This window comes from Strigops habroptila, chromosome 2 (assembly GCF_004027225.2).
Source record: "Strigops habroptila isolate Jane chromosome 2, bStrHab1.2.pri, whole genome shotgun sequence".
NCBI lineage: Eukaryota > Metazoa > Chordata > Aves > Psittaciformes > Psittacidae > Strigops > Strigops habroptila.
In genome coordinates, this window is record NC_044278.2 from 120,237,315 (window position 1) to 120,260,530 (window position 23,216).

The window sequence follows — 23,216 nt, forward strand, 5'->3', positions numbered from 1 at the left end:
TGCTTTACAGGGAAGGCAGCACTCCAGTTCTCAAGTTAGTCCTTCTGGGCTGGCATATTGCACATTTACATGGTAGGTTTGAGCAGAAGCCATAAATCAGAGCTAAAACCATGCTGTGGTCATCTATGTATCAGTATTACATGTTTTCATGCAAAAAGAGGAGTTTGCACAGTGCCCACTGACAGCTTTTGCATCCAACCATAGGTTGATGCAGTTGAAACATTTCTGAGCTCCCAAATCCTTCTCCAGGCACTTCTTCAGTACTAAGAAACACTAGAAAGTGGGAAGTCACTGCAGTGCTTTGTTCGTGCCTTGCGTCACCAAGCTCCAAACGTGGCTGCAGGGAGAATGCACGAGTGAAAATCCGGAGAGGAAAACAAATATTCCTATTTCTGGGAACGCCGCAGCTACAAAACCTTTGTTCTCACTTGTGCTGCTTCCTACTTCTTGTGGTTTGTTCTCATGCTGTTTTTAACCTCTTCTCAAACCAATATAGTATTTGTGTGTCACGTCCAAAACAAGCCAAGGAAGAAACAGAAAACACAGCATAGATTAGAAGAGAAAAAAAGAGAAGAATGTGCAGGTGGTCAAACACTGGAACAGGTTGTTGAATTTCCATCATAGACTTCCCAAAACCCAGCTGGACACAGTCTGGAGCAGCCTGCCCCAGCTGACCCTGCTTTGAGCAAGAGGATTAGATGATCTCCAGAGGTTCCTGCCAACCTCATTGACCACATGAGTGCACGAAGAACCCTTTGCTCTATTCAGGTCTTGGGCCCTAAGTTTCTCGCAAGGAAGGGATGCAACCATTCCCATTCTCTCCATGGAAATTATGGAAGTTATACACAGCTTTATCTTCTTGCAAGAAGAATGGGAGAGAGCAGAGATTACAGGTCTGAACAAAATATAAGGGGAGAGCAGATTCCTAGGAACAAAGAGGATTAGGAAAGCAGGGACCTGAAACAGACACCAAGCAAAAGGTACCCTGCACATTGTCTTGCTTTGCTTTTAAATGAAAGGCAGGAATACCAAAGATTAACTTGGTAGTGAAGGATTAACTAGCCTGAAGGAAAAATCTGGCCTGACCAAACATCCAGCTCAAAGGGTTTACACCTATGGAGACAGTCAATGACCATGGTGATGGCAACAGGGCAGAAGTGACAGACTCACTGTCTTCTCTAGAGACAACCAGCCTGTTACGTACTCCATATATATGTATATAAACCAGCATCTTTAAAAGCAATAAAAGCCTGTGCAAAGAGACTTCCAGAGTCTTTCGTTGGCCTCTGGTAAAGACTGATGTGAAGGAAATCCAAAAGTCCTGGAATCCTACAAGCTGAGAAAAGCTGGATTTGTTACCATAAAACACAGGAATTCCTGATGGGCATTTGCTCTAATAAATTAAAAGGCTCTCACACTACGAATTTTCAACATTTCAGCTATAGCTCCATTACACAGGATTCATGCTGGGTAGTTTGGGCATTCAAATGACCTGATCAGATGATCTTTAAAGGTCCCTTCCAACCCAAACCATTCTATGGAGTCTAAATCCCATACACAGTCCATGAGAGACTGGCTGATGTGCCCACCACCCTGTGAAGGGTCCAGTGATAACCCAAAGAGCCCACGGTCCTAATTATCCACCCTGTTAGGTGATATGAGTATCTTTAAGGCAAAATCCAGTTAATAAAGGCAGCTACAGAAAACAGGATCACAGAAAAATCATGAAACTGACTGAGAAAAACATCAAGATATCATCATAAAACATTCTGGTTTTCAAAAGCAGCCAAATTCTGGCCAAAACTAAAATCATACGATGTTTTGAATAGGACCTGATCTGAAGTAGTACTTATTGTTCTAACAGTCCTGAACTCAAAAAATGATTCAAGGTCACACTGTTACTCTTCAGTCCCCAATGCTTAAAACCCTCTTAATATCTTTCCTGCCCCAAAGAATTCAAAGACCCTTTTCTTTAGAAATGATGAAGTTCCTAGGTACTCTTTATCTTATTTACAGCACTTCAACTTTTCACCTAAATACAATGAAAAACAACCCACTGCAACCCATTCAAAATCACCAATCACCTCCACTTGCCAGTCACAGCTCTACCTGCCTCAAGGTACCAGCATTTACTCTATTTTCCTATTTTTTATAGCTTAAAGCCTTAACATACCAATGCAACCATCTAGTTTCATTGCCACTATATGAGATATGAGGTCACTCAATGAGTCTCTGTACTCGCTGGAGAGAACAGACTCCAAATGACAGAAAACACAACATACCTTGGCAATCCTATTTAATTATCCTCTAACTTTCTATTGAAATTTTCCAAGTTTCCACTTCCATGCCTCTATACCAGACTAAAATGCCCCTAAAGACAATTTCTTCTTGCATCAGAACCCACAAATACATCTTCAGCTACTTTTCCCCTAACTTCCTCTTTGATAAGCTATGTGAAGCCCTGAATTTCTCATTGGATATGTGTTGTGTTTCCAGTGGAAGAAACCAGTTTCACAGATTTCAGGACAGACTTTGGGGAGAGGAAAAACTCTAAACCCCATAGCATGGAAGGAAACTCTGCACAGGTTCTTCATGGTTCACATCAAAATGCAGGGAAAGGAGCAAGTCCTGACCCAGCAGAGACACGCAGCCACTAAACACGCTATTTTCCAATACAGGGTAACCTTGAAACAGTACAATTCTTCTAGTTCGTTATCTTATATTATATATATATTAGACATTATATATATTATGTTATATATTTTTATATATATATAAAAATCAGTCTTCTCTGATTGTCAAGCTGCAACCATCGGCCTTTGCAGTGTACCTATGAGGATGCACAATCACATCCTCCTGCAAAACCCTTAGACTTCACGAGCTGTTTATACACTAGAGACAAAAGCATATAAGCTAAAGTTTCTCTGACTTTTGATGTTTTTGAAGGTCTTAGGTGGCTTGTTTCTTTCTAAATCCCATCTATTTAGTCATGCCTTCTGTTCAAAGGGCCCTCCACATGTAAAAGGACACAACTGAAAGTAGCTTCTGTTTATCTATTTAACCCTGAAATCTCAAAAGCTCATTTAGTCAGTGAAAAGACTGAGACTGAAAATACCTTTATCCTGATGGTTAAATCTTTACAGAACGCATTGTCCTCTGTGATTGCATGTGTTTTTAAAGCACACACAACTTCTCCTTTGTTTCAGTCATTCCTCTAACTTCAGCTCACTATCTCACCATCCCTATTTGAAAACTTGTGTATGTACTATTGCAGTGCCAGAGCACATTTGTGACAACACCGAATTCAAACTCTTTAATGGTGTTTTACTTGCTCTGCAAGTCATCCACAGCTTACTGCTAAGTTACAAGCCTAGTACCTACTAATTCCCAGTACCAAAGATCATCATCGTCACCACAGTTCACCTTTCTTCTATTCCAAGGAGGGTCTCCAAATTAACTTCAGGAAGGAAGATGCAGCTCATTAGGGAGAAGGGATATGCAAATGTCATCTTACACACTGATGTTTTATTTTTAGCAGCTCAGTGATATTTATAAGGCTGCAAGGAGTGGATACATGGCTGCAGTGAGATGAAGTAAGCATCCCAGGGGCAGGACAAGGAACAGGCAGTGCTGCCTGGAAAAGGGGGAGATGGGCAAATGCTCCGAGCGTGTCTTCTTGCAGTTGTTCCCAAAAATCAAGGAATTAGGGGAAAAAAAATTAACATCTTCACCCTAAGTTTTAGCTATCATATATATTCCTTATTGTTAAAGGTATTTATATGGTGAAGTGCTGGAACAGACAAATTAAATAAGAGAATCTGAAAAAAAACAGCTCAATTTGGGACAGCAACAAGAAGAGTTTCAAGAAAGCATTGATTACTAAAGTCCTTTTTCTGAATTTCTAACATGACCTCTACATACCCCCACCATGTGCTGTAGTTTTGCCAATCTGAAAACAATTATGTCTCATAGCAACAGGGAAAGCTTTCACCTTTTTAAAGGAGATTTGCTGCCTTCAAGGAACTGTCAAATAGTTCACTGTGGATGTTCATACTTTTGCTGTAAAGTCATCACTAAAGATGAAAACAAGTGTCTTATATAAAGCATTAGAAGAAATTGGAACAGAATTCAACAATGATGTACTTTATGCACTAGGAGTGTCGAATTTACCTTTTGCCATTTCTTTAGTATCCCTTTTTGGCTGGAGAAAGCATATACATTTACCTAAACCTGAATCCATAATTTAATGTAAAGCTTTTGGGCAAAAGTGCTTAAGAAAGATCTTGCTCTACTTTATATCCTCACGGTCTTCCAGTCCTAGACATGTCAGAGACACTCAAAATCACAGAATCATGAAATGGTTTAGGCTGGAAGGCACCTTAAAGCTCATCCAGTTCCAACCCCCTGCCACGGGCAGGGACACCTTCCACTAGAGCAGGTTGCTCCAAGCCCCTGTGTCCAACCTGGCCTTGAACACTGCCAGGGATGGGGCAGCCACAGCTTCTCTGGGAAAAGTCTGTGCCAGCGCCTCAGCACCCTCACAGGGAAGAGCTTCTGCCTCAGAGCTCATCTCAGTCTCCCCTCTGGCAGGTTAAAGCCATTCCCCTTGGCCTGTCCCTACAGGCCCTTGTCCAAAGCCCCTCTCCAGGTTTCCTGGAGCCCCTTTAGGCACTGGAGCTGCTTTAATTTCTCCTCAGAGCCTTCTCTTCTCCAGGCTATACAACCCCATATGGTTATTCATATACTGCAGAACCCCAGGTGACAATGACAAGTTTGATATAAGCCAGAAGAAGCGTGTCATTTGCTCTGGGCTTCTTACAACTGTGTATGGAAAACTACAGCTGATGCCATACACTGGCATCTGCAAAGCACAACAGACTGTCCAACCCTGCTGGCAGTAATACCTGAATTCAATTGCTTTTTGTCATCCTGCAGCAGTGTGGAACTTCCAGGACTTAGATCAGAACTTGGTCGCTCTTTTTGGTCGCTGCTGTTTGACTAAAATAAGAGTAAGAACTCCCAAACAACTATCAAAACCTGAACTACCTAAACTGGCATCCTAATAGGGTTATTTCTTTTTTACTACAGAAAGAGATATGGCATATTTCATTTCATACAGATTATTCTCTTCTATCCAGAGCACTAAGTACAGCAGAAACCAAACCCATACCTATTCCACCATAAAGGTAACACAAAAATAATTAGGATTGTAACCCACCATTCTGGCATTTGCACATTATCAGGACGCTTCTCCACTATAATAAATGACATTATTTGGGAACTAATGCTGGTGGAAAAGAAAACAGAAGGGCAAAAAAAAAGTGTATGAAAGTCATAGGGACTTAATTTATAAAATAACTGAGGTTAGATGAAAAAACAGCACCATCTAGGGGGTACTGCGTGTTCTTACACAGTGGATACTCAGGACAAGTAAGATAAGTTGGTTTTGAGGTTTTGTATTTTTTAGTTTTGAGTTACTCTAGTTGGAATTTAATCTTAGCTACAATATCAACAGTAAAATCACAGCTTAAAAAAAAGACTGACGCAAAAAGCTGTATTAGACTTTGGATGAAATCTACTTACAGTAGTACTTCAGCACCAAAAAGTGGGCAGTTAGGCTTATAGATGTATATACAATTAAATGATATGTCAAAAGTCTTAAAATGCTTAGTTATTTATAATGAAATCTATACAAAACAGGTAAAAACGTGTTTTTTATATACATTTGGAGAAAAAAAAAAGTATTGTCTTCATTAGCAGAATGTACTAAAATTGGTTCTCTCCTCCCGCCTGAACCCGAACCTTTCTCTGTGGCTTGTAACTATCACAAAACCCCAATGTATTGCTTCAACAAGCCAAGTCATAAGGCTAATTTCTGAAACCTAACACTGTATACTGATTTAAGCTTTTAAACTGCCAAAAAATGGTCACTTTAAAAACAGCATGTAAGAGTAAAATACAGATTTTTACAAGCCTTTAAGCACATTTCACAGGTTCAACTTGGAAAGACGCTGAACCACATATCCCCGATTTTGAAAAACTGATTTGTAGCAAAATACATCCCCCCCCGCACACACCACGTTTTGTATTAGATTTAACAGACCTGCCTGTTTCACAGGAACTTCTTAAACAACTTGGCCTCACTTTAAATTTTACATTTCAATAAATAATCAAAAGATTAACTAGAGTAGATGGAGCATTTCGTGTGCTTACGGCACGAAGAAACGCCCCGCACACCGTCGTCACTCTACTTGTTGTAAAGCATGAAAACAAAAATCCACTAGCAAATCCACTTTGCTACCAGTTAGCGATTTTGCTTATTTCCAAACATTCAGCAAAGAGAATTTAAACCAAAAATAAAACTCTATTTTTAGGCTTATGAAAAAAAAAAAACCAACCCCAAAAATCTTAACTCTAAGTGAGCACAAGTGCAAGAAAGCTAACCAATTCCAAAATTCCTGGGGCTTTTCCAGCACTGTCAGAGACACTTTTTCTCTCACATGCTATTTAAAAATACAAATATTTATTAAACATTCTCTTTTTTCTTTTTTTTTTTGATGGTGTTTTGCTCAACAGCTAACAAAAAAAAAAACCACAGCAAAGTAACAAATCCCTTTTCACTGAAGGCTGTTTCAGTATCTGGGGCTTCAATAGCACGAGCTGTAGAATTCGCTGCAGATTTGCTTTTTAACAGGAGTACATTCCACTGTCACAGGTTTACTAAATCTCAGTGACTACATCTTGGTTTTTTCTTCCTTTTTTGTATTCTTTTTCTTTTTGGAAACAATTTGTAAGATGCAGCTTTTGCAATACCGTCTTGTTAAAACACACTGATGCTTCAAGGGTCCAATGAACGACTCTAATAGGCAAAGTGCTCTAAGACATCACAATACAAGGGCATCTTGGATACTCAAAAATCCCAAGATATTTTAAAGTGCACTCCAGTGTCCCAATTCTTTAGGATTGTTCAGCAGAACTTCGAGAGGGGCTGGGCTCAGTGCCGTCCTCAGTGCTACTGTCCACATCTTGCTCCATCGCTGTGTCCTCATCATCGAGGCGCTGACTGGTGAAGTTGTTGAGCTCCAGGAGCCCGCTGGGTTCCACTACCACATTGGAGCTGGAGTGACAAGGGATGGAATAGTGAGGGATGGCCTGAAAGGAAGAAAAGATTTCAGTTTTAACACGTGGTTTCTGCAGGTAAAGGCATCTGCGTAAGCGCGGGTACTCATGGAAAAGGGATATCTGGTTTCCATGAGCAATTTTCTCTAGCTAAGGCCCACTGCATGTTACATTAGCTAAAGCTTCAAAGCACCCTTTCACCAGATTAGGTTGTAAAAGATAAGATTTGAATAATCTTACTCTTAGGGCACTGAAGACTAAAGGTCTGCGACAGCACAACCAACAGCTAAACCAATGCCCACCATCCATCACTCCTCAAACACAAAGCACAGATAATCCTTTCCTCAGCCTTATCTTTTTCTTATCTTTTTAGGACAAGACATTCAGATATACGGACTAGCTATGGTTTTTGTATACAACACAACACAAGCTTTGGCCCTGCTCACAGCTGCAGCAACACAGAGGCTGAGGAACACGACAGATCTAAGCTATTTATTTCTACTCTGGCTTTTATAGGTTCTAAGAACTAAATCTACAACTTTATACAACTAAAATACTGGGCAGTATTTTAACTTAGAAATAGCTCGTAGCAATGATAAACAATACAGATTCGCAAAACATACAGATTTGAAGTAAAACAGAAATCTACCTTTGTCTATTTAGGGAAATGAGGACTAAAAATGAGTACAAAAGTGATGATTTCTACAAAAGCGAAGTTCGCTGCAATGAAGATTTTGCAAAGTGGCATGAAAAATTTGAAAGCTCTGCACACAAATTATTCCCCACATCAGAAGCATTTTCACTGTAACACAAATACGAGACAGAATAAAACCATTTCAATCCACTCTATCATTTGTGTGAACATCCAAGTTGTCTACGAAGATTCATGTTATACCTCTACAAGCCCTCGGATCACTTAAATACTTGCTTGGTTGACATTAGGACCACATATTACATAAAAACCATCAGCAGAATCAATCAAAAAAACAATCATCAGTTAGGCAATGACTCAAAGCATTAGGGCTGAAGATCAATAGTCATTTTACCTCAGAAGTGGCAAGACTGGCTGTAAGTTAACAAGGTTTCTTCTGAATCCAGACCTTATTTGCTGAACCTTCCAGGTAAGTAGAACCTCACTATAATTTTAGTGCTAACATTAACAGATGCTATAAAAAACTCTAGATCCATAACAAGGAGGTCACATTTTTAAGCATTTCAGATGTTGAAGGTCACATTTTTGAGCATTTCAGATACAAGTACTTTGTAAAATTAGATGAGCTTGGGTTGTTTTCTTAAGAGAAAGACACTGAAGACAGTGAATAATACAGTGATTGAGAAACTCGAGCTCCATTTCAGAATTACACACTGACGTAGCAACTATTACAAGCATTAAGAATAGAAGAACCACCAAAAACTGCAGAAGGAAAACACAAATACTTGAACATCTTTCAGTTATCATCACATTAGATACGAGTTTGCTCTGCTCAACCTTTGCCTTATTTGCTCTGGTCTTCTCTTACCTGGATAACAATTTCTGACGAACTCTCTTCAGCTTTCTTTTGTGATAGATTCTGAATGTGTATAAACTGGTTTGTTGGAGGCATTCCTTGTGCATCGACTTTCCTCTCTGTTACAGTAGGACCAACAGCAGGAGGACTTGAACTGGATTCTGTATGCGTCTGTTGCTGGGGGATGGAAGTTGCCGTCATCCCTACTGCAGTCACCCTCGGTCCCTGGGTACAAGGTGACGACTCTCCTTCGCTAGCCAGTTTACTAGTGGACATGGCCTTGTTTGGGGGATCCACTACCGTCTGTTCTATGTCTGTATCAATCTGAGCTTCCACCATAGACACTCTCACAATATCTGTTACTGCTGTCTTCTCGGATGCCTGCATGGGAAATAGGTTGGTAACCGGCAACGCCAGTTTGGGCACAGAACTGCCACCTGCTACCTTTGAAACAGAAGGAGGCTGATGCCCCTCAAAAGTTATCTTTGGAACAGTGGATCCTTGCGTTATAATTGGATGCTGCACCTGAAAATCAAATTTTGGTTGTGCATGTTACAGCTAATTTAGATTTGTAATTATTATCATTGAAAAAAAATCTAATCAATATTTCCAAGGACAGTATGGCACAAACAACATACTTGCTATTAGGAAGACAGTTGAAACTCAGTGTTTTAACAAAGGAATTAGCAATGATATGGTAACAGTTAATCGAAGCCTGGGGGAAAAAGCAGCTTTTTAGGCTGCTAGGTAAGGATTGTAGCAGTATAATACCACAGCAGCCTCGTTTTCCTTTGGGATTTACATCCCCATGTGATGTTTGTTAACCCTCTTGGTTCACATGTATTCCTGAAAGGGCCAGGAAAAAAAATAACTACTTTTCTGGAGTTAAAAATATGCATCTTTTTTTTTTTCCTCTACTTTTCTCAGTCTTTACATTTTCCCTTCCCAAAGAAAATCAAATTACTCCTGTAAATGAAAGCCACTTCATGTAACTTCAGGAAGATGTAAACTACAAAGGAAGACGTACAATGGAGAGTCTTAGGAGACTGCAGTGCGTTCACCTTTATTTCCACAGAAATAAAAAGTGCTATGGGAACGGAAATTTAACGTTGTAGAGATCTTAAAAATTCAAAGGAAATACTTAGGGACAAATTCCATGCACCAATGGTGGCAGAAATCCATAAAAACTGTCCAACAAAACACGTTTTTTTGTGAGCTCTATGGATTTTTTTTTCCCCCTAGAACATGTGTTTCTCTTTCCTAGTGTCAACCTTCTGATGGGGTCATTAATACCAGCGGAATGAGGAGTTCTCTCTCTCTTTGCCAGGACAAAAACACTGCTACAGCGACAGGGTTGGTGTTTTTTGTGGGTTTTTTTTTGCCTTGAACAGTGACGTGTATTTTTTGCATGCTATCAATATTCCGTTACCTGGCTTGCTGGCTGTTTCTCTGAAGAGGCAGGTAGCTGCATTTGACTCTGGGGGGGTTGGGGTTGCACGTAGATTTTTTGTGCCGTTGGTGCCTGTTGCAGTTTGGGCAGCTGCTGCGTGGTTTTTACTGCAAGCACCTGTACTACAGTTTGCTGTGGCTGTGCCACTAAGGTAGGGAGTTGCCTTTCTTTGGCCATCATGTGGTGGGGGGGGTGCTGTGCATCTGGTTTGGTCTGTGCTTGCTCTTGCTGCAGGGGGGTTAGCTTTTGATGCCTTATAGAAAGCTGGGGCATTTGTGGGAGTTTGTGCTGGATCTGATCGGCCTGCAGGTGGATTGTCTGCTTCTGCTTAGTCTGGAAACACTGCAGGGTTTTCACTTGCAGTTGAGTCTGTTCCAGCTGTGGCTGACTCAGTTTTTGCTGTTTTTGTGTCTGCGATTGTGTCAGGGCAGATCTGTAAAACAGGCCAGTCTGAGGATCTAAGGTGTCCATCTCTTCCACTTCTCCTTCCTCAGTTCCAAGTTGTTCACTGTGTTTGGTAAATGCAGTGTGACTGCTTAAGGCCTGAAGAAGAAGTTAGAGCAAGTCAGTAAAGAGAAATATAAGAACACACCATTTAAAAATCATTTTTAATGTTTCAACTGGACTACTTAACCTTATTTTACTATTAGACTCCCAATTCATGTATAAAAAGACACCCTACACGGAGATTCCACAATTCATAAGCAATTGATAGCTATTTTTATCATGTTAAAGTGTGGTACGTGACAACATTAACTGTATAACTAATCCTCAGTGGAGATTATGAAGCCCTCACATGTGTCAGACTAAGGTTCAAAGCCCCAAACATTACATGGCAGTTGCATATGAAACAACAGAAACCTAAATTTCCCCTGTTTAAGTTTGATCCCATCACCTCTTGTCCTATCACTCCAGTCCCTGATGAAGGTCCCTCTCCAGCACCCTTGTAGCCCCCTTCAGACACTGGAAGCTGCTCTGAGGTCTCCACGCAGCTTCTATTCTCCAGGCTGAACAGCCCCAATTTTCTCAGCTTGTAAACTGAACAGTCTCAATCTCATTAACTGCTTCCCTTTACCTCACCACCAAAACAGGCAGTATTAAAATCATGTTATTAATTTGCCCTTCCACTTAGCACTTTCACTGGCAGCAACACGACACACTCATTCAGAACAAGCCCAGATCTATATAATTCACACAACCTACTGCTGTTTATAGAGTGTTGGGAAAAGAAAGGGTACAACCTGCTGCATGATATGGGTAATTGCGCCCGTGGAGGATGCGGGGATAGATTTCACCACAACAGAAGTCTGCGTTGCTGTCTGCGACTGAGCCACATGCTGCAGCAGAGTCCTCTGGGGCTGAGATGACTGCTGGTGGGGCTGGGACCGATGGCTGACTGAAAGTAAAGAGGTCAGTGGCACTTCTCCAGAGCTAAGTGCTGTAACTTCAATGATTTGCTTTGCATTTAAGCTTCAACTGAAAGCATATATGAGTGAAATAAGGATCTGAGTATCAAAACCATCTTTCACTGTATGCTAGCTTCAATCTTGAAGTGTAGATCTATTCCGAGATGCCTCTTAAAGCAGCAACTCGGGAGGTTTTGCTTTTGTCTCTGTTTCTTAAGGAACCACATTTGGTCCAAACCTCCTCTGGCCTCCCTCTCCCAACCCACCAACTTTGCAAGCAGAATGTATACTTCAGCTGGGTTCTTTATACAGCACCAGCAGAACTGTGTAGAGCACAAGTTATTCTGTGGTTTGTATGCTGTTAAAAGCACCTGCACAATTGACATAAGAACAGCAAGCCTTGCTCACTGGATTTCTACCATTGATAAACTGCAAGAAATACTCTCCAGAGCACAGGCTAAATTGGAAAGATTCGCAAGTACAAAATATTTGTGTATTATGAAAGCAAGTGAGGTTGGTCACAGATCACAGACCAAGAAATGGAGACCTTGTCATGGGTCTATGCCACTTTCTAGAACAGATCCAGCATGAGTTATGGAGCTGTGGTGATGGCTCTACAATTAAATAGTGGATTGACAGAGAAATGATCTTCTGCTGAGGAAGAAACCAACCCAACACCACAAACCATTCGACACTGCAGTCACTGATAAGACATGAATCCAGTTACTTGATGCCTGTCCATACTAGTATGGAAATATTTGCTTTAAGTTCTTAGTTACAAAATAGTAACTGCAGGAGAACAAGTAAAGTTTAAATTCAGTTGTAACACCACTTGAAGTTCAAAAGTTTCCAGTGACCTTCCTGGAAGTTAAAAGAAAGGTCCTATTTTGAATTAAGATGGTAATTTTACTATGCCACACCCACAAAGGAGTTGGATTCATCAGTACCGGCCTGCAAGCTCTACCAGATCAGTCATGGATATCCCCCAACAGCTCCTGCACAATTAAAACCTTCATTTAAAAGTAAAGTTTCTAACCTATATGGTTGTGTAGATACTCTTCCGAATGTGAACCAATACAGTGTTGTCTTCCCGAGTCTGTAGACAGAAAACGGTGACACTAAGATGTGTGAACTGCTCCCTTCATCTCACAAGGAAGCACGCGCTGAATCCCAGCTCTCCCATAGAGATTAAAGTGTGCCTAATCCTTCGATTGAGATGCATGCAGGAGATTTCACAACAGATTATAGAGTGTTTGCTGTCTTACTACTCAATCCTTAGCAGAAAATACAGCTACATGGATTACTGAATCCTCAGAAGCACAAATTAAAGCAAAGAGAAACGCTGAGTTACCTGCAGCGTGCACAGAAACTGGGGGAAGGGACAAAAATAAGAGCAAAACAACTGGTTTTGTGCTGCAGAAGAGAGTGCTGCAAGTCAAACCAGAGCAGCCTGCATTTCTCTGGTAGAATCCTGTAGATCAATTCAAGGTTTATACAAATCCCAGTATTGAAAGAAGTAATCACAGCTCAAGGCAATTCTCAACTTCTATACTTCGTACAGCTTCTAAGCTGCAGAAAAGGACTTAAGCCTACACAGATATCAAATGTAATTTCCCATCCTCTCTGCAAAGGGCCCTATTTTACATCAGCAGCAAAAACTGGAATCCTGAACAGCAGCTCAGTGCACAGTATCTGTGTCAGGGAAGGTAATTGACTGTTAACTGCAGATTGCTTTAACACTATTTGTTGTCCTTTTCAGTTTGTTTTAAATGAGATCCAAGGCAGCACGATTCAAACATTCAAAATTGAAGCCAGATACAGTAAGTGTCATTTAAAAGAATAACAATAACATCCTCTCCAGCTCCAGTTTCACACAAATTTAGACCATACAATGGATGGAAGTGAGGGGAGGACGTACAAAGCAGGCAAACAAAAAGTGTAAATATCAGACTAGACATTTATCACAAAAATCTCTGGAATTATAGATATGTACTTCTGCAATTTAATGTTATCAGGTTTTACTGCTCTCTTCCAGTGTGCATATTCAACATACTTTTGCTTTCATTTTCCAAATAAAGTAGGGCGACCAATAATGTGGATTTAAGAAATGAAAATAGAAAACAGGAAATTTAATCCTCTCATGTAAGTATGGGAAGTGGCTCACCCCATGTTCTGGGGTAGCAGGGAGTAAAGAGACAAGGAGCCGAGGTAAGAGCTGAATCGCAACTGTGATTTCGACTTGAATAATTATTTGCTTAAAAAGTGCAAATCAGTTCAAAGTCTTCTGGCAAATCTTGGAATCATAGAACGGTTTGTGTTGGAAGGGACCTTAAAGCTCATCCAGCTCCAACCCCCTGCCACGGGCAGGGACACCTTCCACTAGAGCAGGTTGCTCCAAGCCCCTGTGTCCAACCTGGCCTTGAACACTGCCAGGGATGGGGCAGCCACAGCTGCTCTGGGAAAAGTCTGTGCCAGCGCCTCAGCACCCTCACAGGGAAGAGCTTCTGCCTAAGATCTCATCTCCATCTCTCCTGTTTCAGTTTGAACCCATTGCTCCTTGTCCTATCACTACACGCCCTTCTAAAATGAAGAAACTGGGGATTACATTAGCATGCTAAATCCACATCTGGCTTAAAAACCTACTTAGTCCTGGTAAGCAAGTAACAATTTGCAAGTATGGGTTAAACTAAGTCAAAGCCTGACTCCTCTTGATATGTACAGGAAACAATATACAGTTCCTGTAACTTCATTTTCTACTTTTTCCTTACTAGACATTCTCCTTAAAGACAAGTGGTACAGTCTGTCCTCTCCATCAGATCAGGGGACACAAATAGTTTCAACTAGGATATCCTGAACTGAAACAACCCTTTGTTTCAGTTAGAAACATTCTCCTCTACGCCCCCGAGCAGATGCAAGCTCAGTCCCCTGCACAGGGTCTCAAAAGCAAAAGAAAAGACTCATTTCCTCTACAGCAAATTCTAGCAAAAATGAAACCCATCGTAAGAAAACTCCCAAATTAAGTCCCCAGACTTCAACTGCAAACCCAGCACCACACCACTTTAGTCACTTACCAGTTGTGATATATTCAGCAACTAATTCTGACTCCACTACAGCAATTGAAGGGCTTTCTGGAGAATGCCTCTTCTCTTGGGTCATCTGGATTGGGACAGCCATTTGGCTCAAGTCAATGGTAGGTTGCCTTGGCTTCGATTCTATCTTTTCCTTCACTGCTTTGGAAGAAAACATAAAATAAACCTCCAGTATATAAACCTCCATAACAAAATAAACCTCTAATATAAATGTCAAATCTCACTTATATAGATGAACATTATAATAGAGTCAAACTGTTACAGGATAAGAAGAAAGGAATCAAGCTGATTCAAGATAGGTGCTTTTCAATTACAAAACCTGTTACAAACTGCTGTTTAAGCAAGTAATAAGCTTTGAAGTTATCCTAAACAACCACATGGGTTTTCACACCTGTGGTCTGCTGAAGTTCCAACAGTGCTTTTATCGTGGAAGTAGCTGACTGAGATTCATTGGATACATCCTGGTAAATTATTGTAGGGCTTGTGTCCACAGCAATTTCATGTTCGGACCAATCTTGACTTCTTGAAGCAATCACATGGACTACAGGCTGAGAATCTGTTTGCAAAAGAACAAAGGCACATCAAGTCACAGAACCATAGAATCACAGAATCATTTTAGGTTGGAGACCTCCTGTCCAACTTTGTGATTTAAAGTAGGGCTATAGTTCAGAATTAGACCAAGTTATTCATTATCCATCAGCGGTCTGAACACTGCCAAGGATGCATACTCTCATTATGCAACACTTTAGCTCACTACAATTGACTCGAAGTAAAATACTGCTCATGTTATGAACAAAAAAGAAAAAAGATCCTGTATCTTTGTTGTTTGTAAAAGCTTTGGTTCGAACAAGCAAAGTTCAACAGGTTTCTTTGTACACTGAATTTGCCTTGGATTGAACTCTTCTTCAGACTGTTTGAACAGTACAGGTCATGAAGATGTATTCAGCATTCTGAATTACAGCTCCTCAATTTTGACGTTTGTTCAATCTTCAGTTTTTCCTCTTTAATTTACTTAAAATAGCTGTACAGACCAACAGTTTCAGAATTATATGGAAGAGGTGACTGAAAGGCATGCAAGTACATGTTTCACAGAGGTATTTGCTTTTATCTGATGCAGTGATACAACCTATGGTCACTCCTGACCAAAGACTGGGTGTTATTTATTCCCTATTATTTATGCTCCTCTACCACACTAAGAGCTACATCTGTATCACCGCTTGAAGCCATTGCAGCATCCACATCAGGACTGGATGTCTGATATATGTCATGATGCACATATGTGTGCCTATAAAAGGACCACAGTTTATGTTGGTTCACATGACAGCTTTCAGTCATGAAGTGGAGAGATGCTTCCATACACTCAGGAAAGAGGTGGCAGAGCACAGGCTGCCAAAAACAACCCAAACCAAAACCTCTACACTGCCAACTTGTGGCAGACTCCCCAAAAAGAGGGAACAGGCTGCAAGCCACAAGCATTCTAACAGCTCTGCAACACACCATTATCTCCACTTTTCACATAAGAAATGGAGGCATTCAGTAAATAGCTCCTAAGAGATAAATAAAGCCATAAGGGAAGTGAACAATGACACCCATTGCTAAGAGACTGGGTGAAAACATGTGCTAAAAAGGAGACACGGTGAGGAATTATCTTAGATTCCCACCTTCATTTAAAAACTAAATATGGATGTTTAAATTCCACCTGACCTAGTGGAAGGTGTCCCTGCCTGTAGCAGGGGTTTGGAACTAAATGGTCTTTAAGGTCCCTTCCAATCCAAACCATTCTATGATTCTATATGAAAGTAGAGAAAGATGCCTGGGAGACAGACCATTAGTGACACTAATACACACCTTGGGAGCTCTGGGAGGACTCTGTAGAGGAAGAGCTGCTCTCGGTGTAGGTTTGTGGTTCTTCTTTCACTTCGGGGAGAGATGAGTTTCCTGTCTCTGCCACCCTTGATGCCTGCTGTAACGTTTCAGTCACCAACTGCCTAGTTTGTTCGCTCACAACTGTTGCTTGAAACGTCACTGGCTTTGGTTTTATGAGAACCTAATTAGAAAGACAAGTTTTGTGTATAGTAAGAGCACTCGAGAAAACAGATCTGAGCAATCAGTGTATGTATAAGACCTACATAATATGTCCTGATTTACTGAGAAAGTCTACCTGCAAATTCAACAGCTCTGATTATTAAGCCACAAAGCCCAAGTAAATGGCAATGCACAAGAATTTACTTCTCATTCAATATTTTGGAGTACGTAACACAATAAACCACCAAGCAGGGTGGATACAACTATGGTGTGACAGGAGAAAGCTACACAAGTGAGCTGGAACATGCATTGCACTAGTAAGGACAAGCACCTCTTCTGTAGCCCACAGTAAATAGAGTCTTGAACAATCAAGACACACGAAGTATTATAACTGATAAAAGTTTAGTTCTTTTAAATACTAAGTGCAACCAGAGAACAAGCTCAAACTGAAAGCATCCAGAAATAAGACAGATTCTCTATATACAGCCCCAGCAACTACAAAGAGTTGTGGGATAAACCTGAACATGCATTAACTAGAAAATAACTTCAATAAAGCCTCAGCTTTGATGGATGGTCTACGTCCAGACTCTGTGTCTTTATTTCTCACAATCTAGCCATTAGCTCTAAGTCTTAAACAGGCACCTAGAGCCATGACCAGACAGTTTCAGCTATGTAAAAGGCTTAGTAAATCCTTCTGGCTTGCTCTAGGCCTCCAGAAAAAGATAACAAATACAAACACTGTGCTCAAGAATCAAGGCCACCTCATTACACCCCTAAATCTCATTCCCCATAGGCATATATTAATCCTGCAACATCACGTGGCAACACATTGAAAAACTATTTACTTCCCATTAAATTTTAGGGGTACATTTCAAGACAGAAATGGGTCCTCACTGTACCTGCGTTTTCCCTTGCTGACCATAAACAATTTTAGTTGGGATGATTTTGGTGGCTGGCTGGACCGTGGACCCTATTCCTTTTGGCTGTGTAACAATCATTTTTGTGATGGGTCTTGTGGCAGTGATGATAGCAGGTTTTGCTCCTGCTGGCACTGCCTGAATAGTTTTTTCCCCCTGTAGAGAAGTCAAAGTTTACAGGTTAACTTAGTGAAATTCTTCAGAGAGACCCACTGCTCTAAAAAATACAGTTATAGGTGAGTGTGTACACCATGAAATTAACCTGCTGCTGCTGCAACTAAACTTGATACAAAAGAACTTACAGCTTTGAATGGAAAAAGCTACCAAAATCCCCTTTTCCATTACTTTACCTTTTGAGCAGCTCTGAAGGAGTGAAGAAAAAGAAGTAACTAAAAGATACTGACACGTGTTTTGAAGTTGCTTCAAAGAATTCACGCAAGTTGGAACTTCCCTCAAATCCTTATCAAATGTTTTTTAAACCTCTTATTTCTATTAACACTAACTTTAGCAAGACATCCACAGAACTTGAATTGAGATTCTAAGAAGACATTATTTAAATATAGATCTTTGTCTTATTGTCATGGACTTTTTTTTCCAACTGAAAGGTCAGTTAAAAAATACAGATTCACAACTGTTTCACAGGAAACACTTGGCTTCGGAATAGTGCTGACATATGAGTAGTCTCCCAACAGCTCAAGAGCAGCAAAGACATTGAGCGTGGTTGTTTTTAGCTCTGCACAACAAACCAGATGAGGAACAACATTAGCTGCCAGTTCTCCCACTATTCCTGTGAGTTCCCATCAAGTAGCTGGAAATCCCAAGAACCATAACGTTTCAGAACTATCTTCACATTGTGGTGGTTCCTACTGTATAACATCACAAGATTTCCACTTGTGTGAAACAACAGCTTTAAGTTTTGTAAACAGGAAAGTTTAAAATCCTCTAAAAAATTCCCCAAAGGTTTAAAAACCTCTCCCTTCTCAGCTATGCTACAAGTAGACTTTTAAAGATTACATGATTACTGCATTAAACCTCACAGTTCTACCTAGGAGCATAAAGCACGTTCATTGTCTTTATTTACTAGTACTTACAGGTAAACCCGTTTGAAGCTGGAAACTTCATTTTGTTCTTAATATACACCAGGTTATCAAAAATATCATTTAACAGTACATAATACTCAGGTACAGAGTGTTAAACACCACATACATTGAAAGGTGGTACGTTTACTGTGAAGGGACAGTTTATTTCTGCTCTTTACATCCACAATATAAGTAGTTGGAGATGCAAGTCCATAAAGCACAGGACCATGGTTCTCACTAGAGCACAAACAGGGTAAGAGTCTAGTAACTTTCTTCTACTTAATCCCTTCAGCATTACAAGCTCTTTAACCATGGAAAAAAAGGGCAAGCTCAAAAAAGTTGTTTTCCTTTGAGAACACTTCCAGTTTGCTTTAAGCATCTTCCATATCCTGCAAAACACACTTGCTTTCCAAACATCCCTGACATCAAGGCATGCTGTATCTGTTAAGGAGCTCATGCACAGTTTGCTTTTAATAAGGACTTCAACAGAATGAATGCAGCAGCCACCACACAGCCTGTCACTTGGCTATCAGTTTGAGACTTGAAACTCTTAACTTACCCCAGCATTCAACAGCGTTGTGACAACATTTTTGCCTGGAAGCCCTTGAATTGTAGTTCCTTTGCCAGTAGTCTTTTGCACAACAATCACATTGGGTTTGGATGTCATTGGAATTGTAGTGATTTTGGTTGTAGTTCCTAAAGTTTTGTGGGGAAGAAAAATAACGTGCAGTTTATCAGATGTACACTTACTTCCTTCCACTGTAGAACTTGATGAGTTATATAGGAATCATACTTAAATCTGACAGCACAACAAAAAAAGGGCATCATCTGGAAGGGGAATTTATGTTACCCGACTCAATATGTAAAGATGAGATGCCCACTCTACAAATCTTTCACCTACAGTAGAAACAGGCATGCCCAGGACAGAGTAATTCATTCTGCATTAGGACAGTCAGCCCTTTCTCACAAATTACAGCGCAAACTAACATGTCTAACTTATCAAAGGCTAGAATTAGGGGGGGATAAGGATACCACTAATACTTAACTCAAAGTCCTATTTGCACAGACAAATATTCTTCTACAGATAACCTCCATAGAAGAATCTACGTACCAAGAATGTATCTTGTAGTCAAGAGACATACCAGCTCTTTCTGGCACTGAACTGCTGTAATACAAGTGATAAGTAGTGGATTGAAAGAAGGAAAAAGAAGAAAAATATGCTATTGTTTCACAATCAGTTCTTAAAAGTTGAGTTTAGAAGCGTGGGGATTGTGTTTTTGAAGAGCTCTGTTGGCTATTTCTGTTCCTCTCCCAGTATTTCATTAGTTCCATTCCCTGTATCAGGTTTTTATTTACCTGCAGTGACAGGTAATTCGGTCAGCTGTCTTACAAGAGTACCTACACTGATATGTAAGTCACTGGTGTTATCAAACTGCCATTTCAATATCTAATCAAACAGCTTTTTATCCACACCTTCCACTTCCTCCTTGAAGGAAGTACCACTCAGTTACAGCAGAGCTACAAACACGACGATTCCCCTCACTATCTTCTACCCATTAGTCATGCCTGTAGGTACTTCACTACATATTTCAGATTAATAATGCTACTAATTCTGGGAAAGGGAAGAGATGCTGAGATGAGATTATGATTTACTTCATTCTAGTGACTTCAGAGGTACCTAAAGACTGCTCCTTTAGCAAAAAATAACTCCAAAACAAAAGAAAGATAAAAAACCCCAACACCCCCCCCAAAAAACAACAACAAAAAGCAGGCATCCTTTTAAAATTGGTGTTGTTTTAGAACAATCATTATTACCCTTATCAGGACCAGTCAGGGGTTTCCCTGCACTAGCTGGTGCTTAGGAGAATACTACTTGCATTTGCGTATAAACCCACTAAAACATCTAAAAATCTTCACTCATCACAGCCACAACAGGGTAAAAAAGTTACTTGTTCCCAAAGAAGCTATTGCATCAGCCCTAAATATCATTATAAAGAAATCAGGATCTGAAAAACTGAGGTTTCTCTACCAGGCTACACCCCAGAGTGGGTTTACTGGACACCTTCCAGTGACAGGAGCTGGTGTCATGTCTTTGCTAAGCAGCAACAACGGGACCTCTGAGTAATTTAAAGATATTACCAGACAGGATGAATGGACAGAGCAGATCTTGCTGTACATGTGCACCTAGCTAGGAAATGCAGCATTAGCTCAGCATTAGCACTGTTGATGTCTAAGACAGATACTAACAAATTGTGACTGGTGTGAGTGTGCTTGGTCCTGGTCCTAAAGAGAGGTTATACTGGCAGAGAGCAACAAGGCTGGTCAGCAGACTAACAAAGACAAGCAGCAGGGTCTGCATGAGGCTGGGAGTTAAAACTGAAGTTAGAATATGCTGACACTGGTAAAAGAACAAGGTGAGGTGAAGATTGCAAAGCTGAATTTTACATACACAGTTCATTTTTATTCTGGCTCTTTGGATGTGCAGTGGAGTAGAAAAGGGCAGCCTCCAGATTACAAAATGCTTTAAATTGGGACAAGCACACTCTTCTCATCTTTCTGTCCTCTAACAGAGAACAATATAGTAGTTCTCCCCCATATTTATCTTTTCCTCCCAGGCTTCCCTCACATAAGAAGTTTCCTTCATAAACACAAGAAATACTGCAATCCTTAAGAACACTTTACCTCTGTAACTTCTACCCATGACTTTCTTCATCCTCAGCTATTTTCCTTCTGAATTAACTTCTCCCCCAGTAAAGGTCCTAACAATTACTTGAGCAACTAACCCACAGAAAAGCCCTGAACAACTACAGCAAGTCTAAAGTTACTTTTGAAATAAGACTTAATGTCAAAGTATGACCTACCAGAAACAATATTACTGCTGATAATCTTCCCTCCCAGCGTAGCCAGTGATTTTGGCACTACAGTAATGATGCTACCACTTGTAGTTTTCACGTAAGTAGCAGCCCCTGGAGTTCCAGCCATCCGAGCCCCTATAGAGGGGCTAACTGTTGGCCGTGTATATGTTGCTTGAGTTCCTGTTTTAAAGAGAGAACAAGAAAGATCACTGTTAGAACATGATCCTCTACTAGTATTTGTGGAGAAGTAAGTTAGCTTGTGGAAAAGTAAGTTAGTTTAGAGAAAAAAAGCATCAGATTTTATTCAAAGAAACCCCACACTGCAATTTATCACTAGTCTTTACAATTCTCCTACTACTTTTTAAACCTATTTTTACCAAATGTTCCTCAACTAAGATTTTAACTTGTAATAGGTGTTTAGATTCTGCCTGTATGTTTGCCACTTGTTCCCTTAGATACTCAAGAGTTTGGCATCTGATGACACTACCAGAACTGATCCCTTCCTCTCTCGAAAGACACCTGTACTCTCACTTCTCCTATATGACAAATTGTTTAGCAACTGGTCGAAATATCACTCTAGGAGAAAAATATTATTTACAATGATAATGCCATTTTATGGATTTAGCCTTTAGCAGTACAAAAGAAACCTCCTGACATAGTATAAATGCTGGGGTTTCAGGCCTGCTCCTTCTCAGAATGGGAACAGAAATGGGTTCATACAAAAAACTTGCTCAAAATAATACAAGTCAACAGCTACATGAAGACTAATTCCATTCTGCTTGTACTACAGCAGATAGTGCACTACAGACCTTGATTGCTGAAGTTCACAGAGCAAACTGGTTTGTTACAAGAAAGCCATGTGTTCAAATCTAAGGGAGTGCAATAGAGGTTTTACCAATGAAATGAACTGCAAAACTGCTGTTTTTTTCATACACTTATATGTTTTTGTGAAGTACTTCAAAAGTTTAAATAGCAAAAAGAATATTAACCATTAGTTATACTGATACTGCCAAACCATGCTAAAAGATCAGGAAGTTAGTTTTCTGAAACTAAGATAAAGCTGCCTTTCAAGTTGTCCTCATACAAGTGTGCATTATTTCTGATCTTTAACTGGTAAGAAAACACAGATACAATTAGATCCACAGAAAAACACTGGGAGTTTCAAATTCAATTTACTGGCCTTTTTATAAAGTCACTGCAGGACTATGAGCAAGCCATCTGTCTTTTAAAATCCATCTATGTGAAACAGGAATGATGCTGAGCTATCTGCTTGAGGTACCTAAAAACTTCGTGTAGAACACCTAAATAAAGTGCTACAGAAGTGCAAAGTATCAGTGTAAGTTGCAAGAAAACTTCCTTTAAAATAAACCCAGTGGGGAAGGAACGATAATATTTTTGTGTTCTAATTCAAAAGTATCTTAAGAGCAATAAAAGAGCCCTCAGTGCAAAAATCCTACTCTAGAATAAATCCTAACAGGACTGTGAATGTGCTGTTGTGCTCGCTGTTTACAACAGAGAAGTGCTTTATCTTTTATTTACTCTAATAAACCATGTCTGATGACCTGTATGCCTGGGTTTACCCTCCCTTCCCTTCTCAGAGCCATAACTTACCAGTGGGAGTAGTGACCAGTTTAGTTGTCATGACAGTCCCATTACTGCTAACCACCATAATAGGTGAATTGCTACTGCTGGGCAAGGTCGCTGTAACTGGTTTGGGAAGGATTTTACTGGGCTGCACCTGCTGAGTGATTATTTTAACACCTAGGAA

General features: G+C 40.2%; 1 protein-coding gene across 17 annotated transcripts in view; it reads right to left on the reverse strand.

Annotated features, from left to right (window-relative positions):
• Positions 1-5,104: 5,104 nt before the first annotated feature.
• The window catches only part of EMSY (EMSY transcriptional repressor, BRCA2 interacting), a 40,695-nt gene continuing 22,583 nt past the window's right edge, over positions 5,105-23,216 (reverse strand). For 6 of the 17 annotated variants that reach the window (XM_030475889.1, XM_030475897.1, XM_030475881.1 and 3 more), the window contains 12 exons: positions 23,060-23,209; positions 21,455-21,628; positions 19,153-19,289; positions 17,497-17,670; positions 16,421-16,619; positions 14,964-15,128; positions 14,555-14,713; positions 12,520-12,579; positions 11,319-11,473; positions 10,057-10,620; positions 8,640-9,152; positions 5,105-7,152 (listed from right to left, as the gene is read on the reverse strand). In XM_030475889.1, the coding sequence (XP_030331749.1) occupies positions 6,958-7,152; positions 8,640-9,152; positions 10,057-10,620; positions 11,319-11,473; positions 12,520-12,579; positions 14,555-14,713; positions 14,964-15,128; positions 16,421-16,619; positions 17,497-17,670; positions 19,153-19,289; positions 21,455-21,628; positions 23,060-23,209 (2,645 nt within the window). In that variant the 3' untranslated portion in view covers positions 5,105-6,957. The remainder of the gene's footprint in view (positions 7,153-8,639; positions 9,153-10,056; positions 10,621-11,318; positions 11,474-12,519; positions 12,580-14,554; positions 14,714-14,963; positions 15,129-16,420; positions 16,620-17,496; positions 17,671-19,152; positions 19,290-21,454; positions 21,629-23,059; positions 23,210-23,216) is intronic. The other 11 variants (XM_030475883.1, XM_030475890.1, XM_030475899.1 and 8 more) reach the window with 9 other exon arrangements.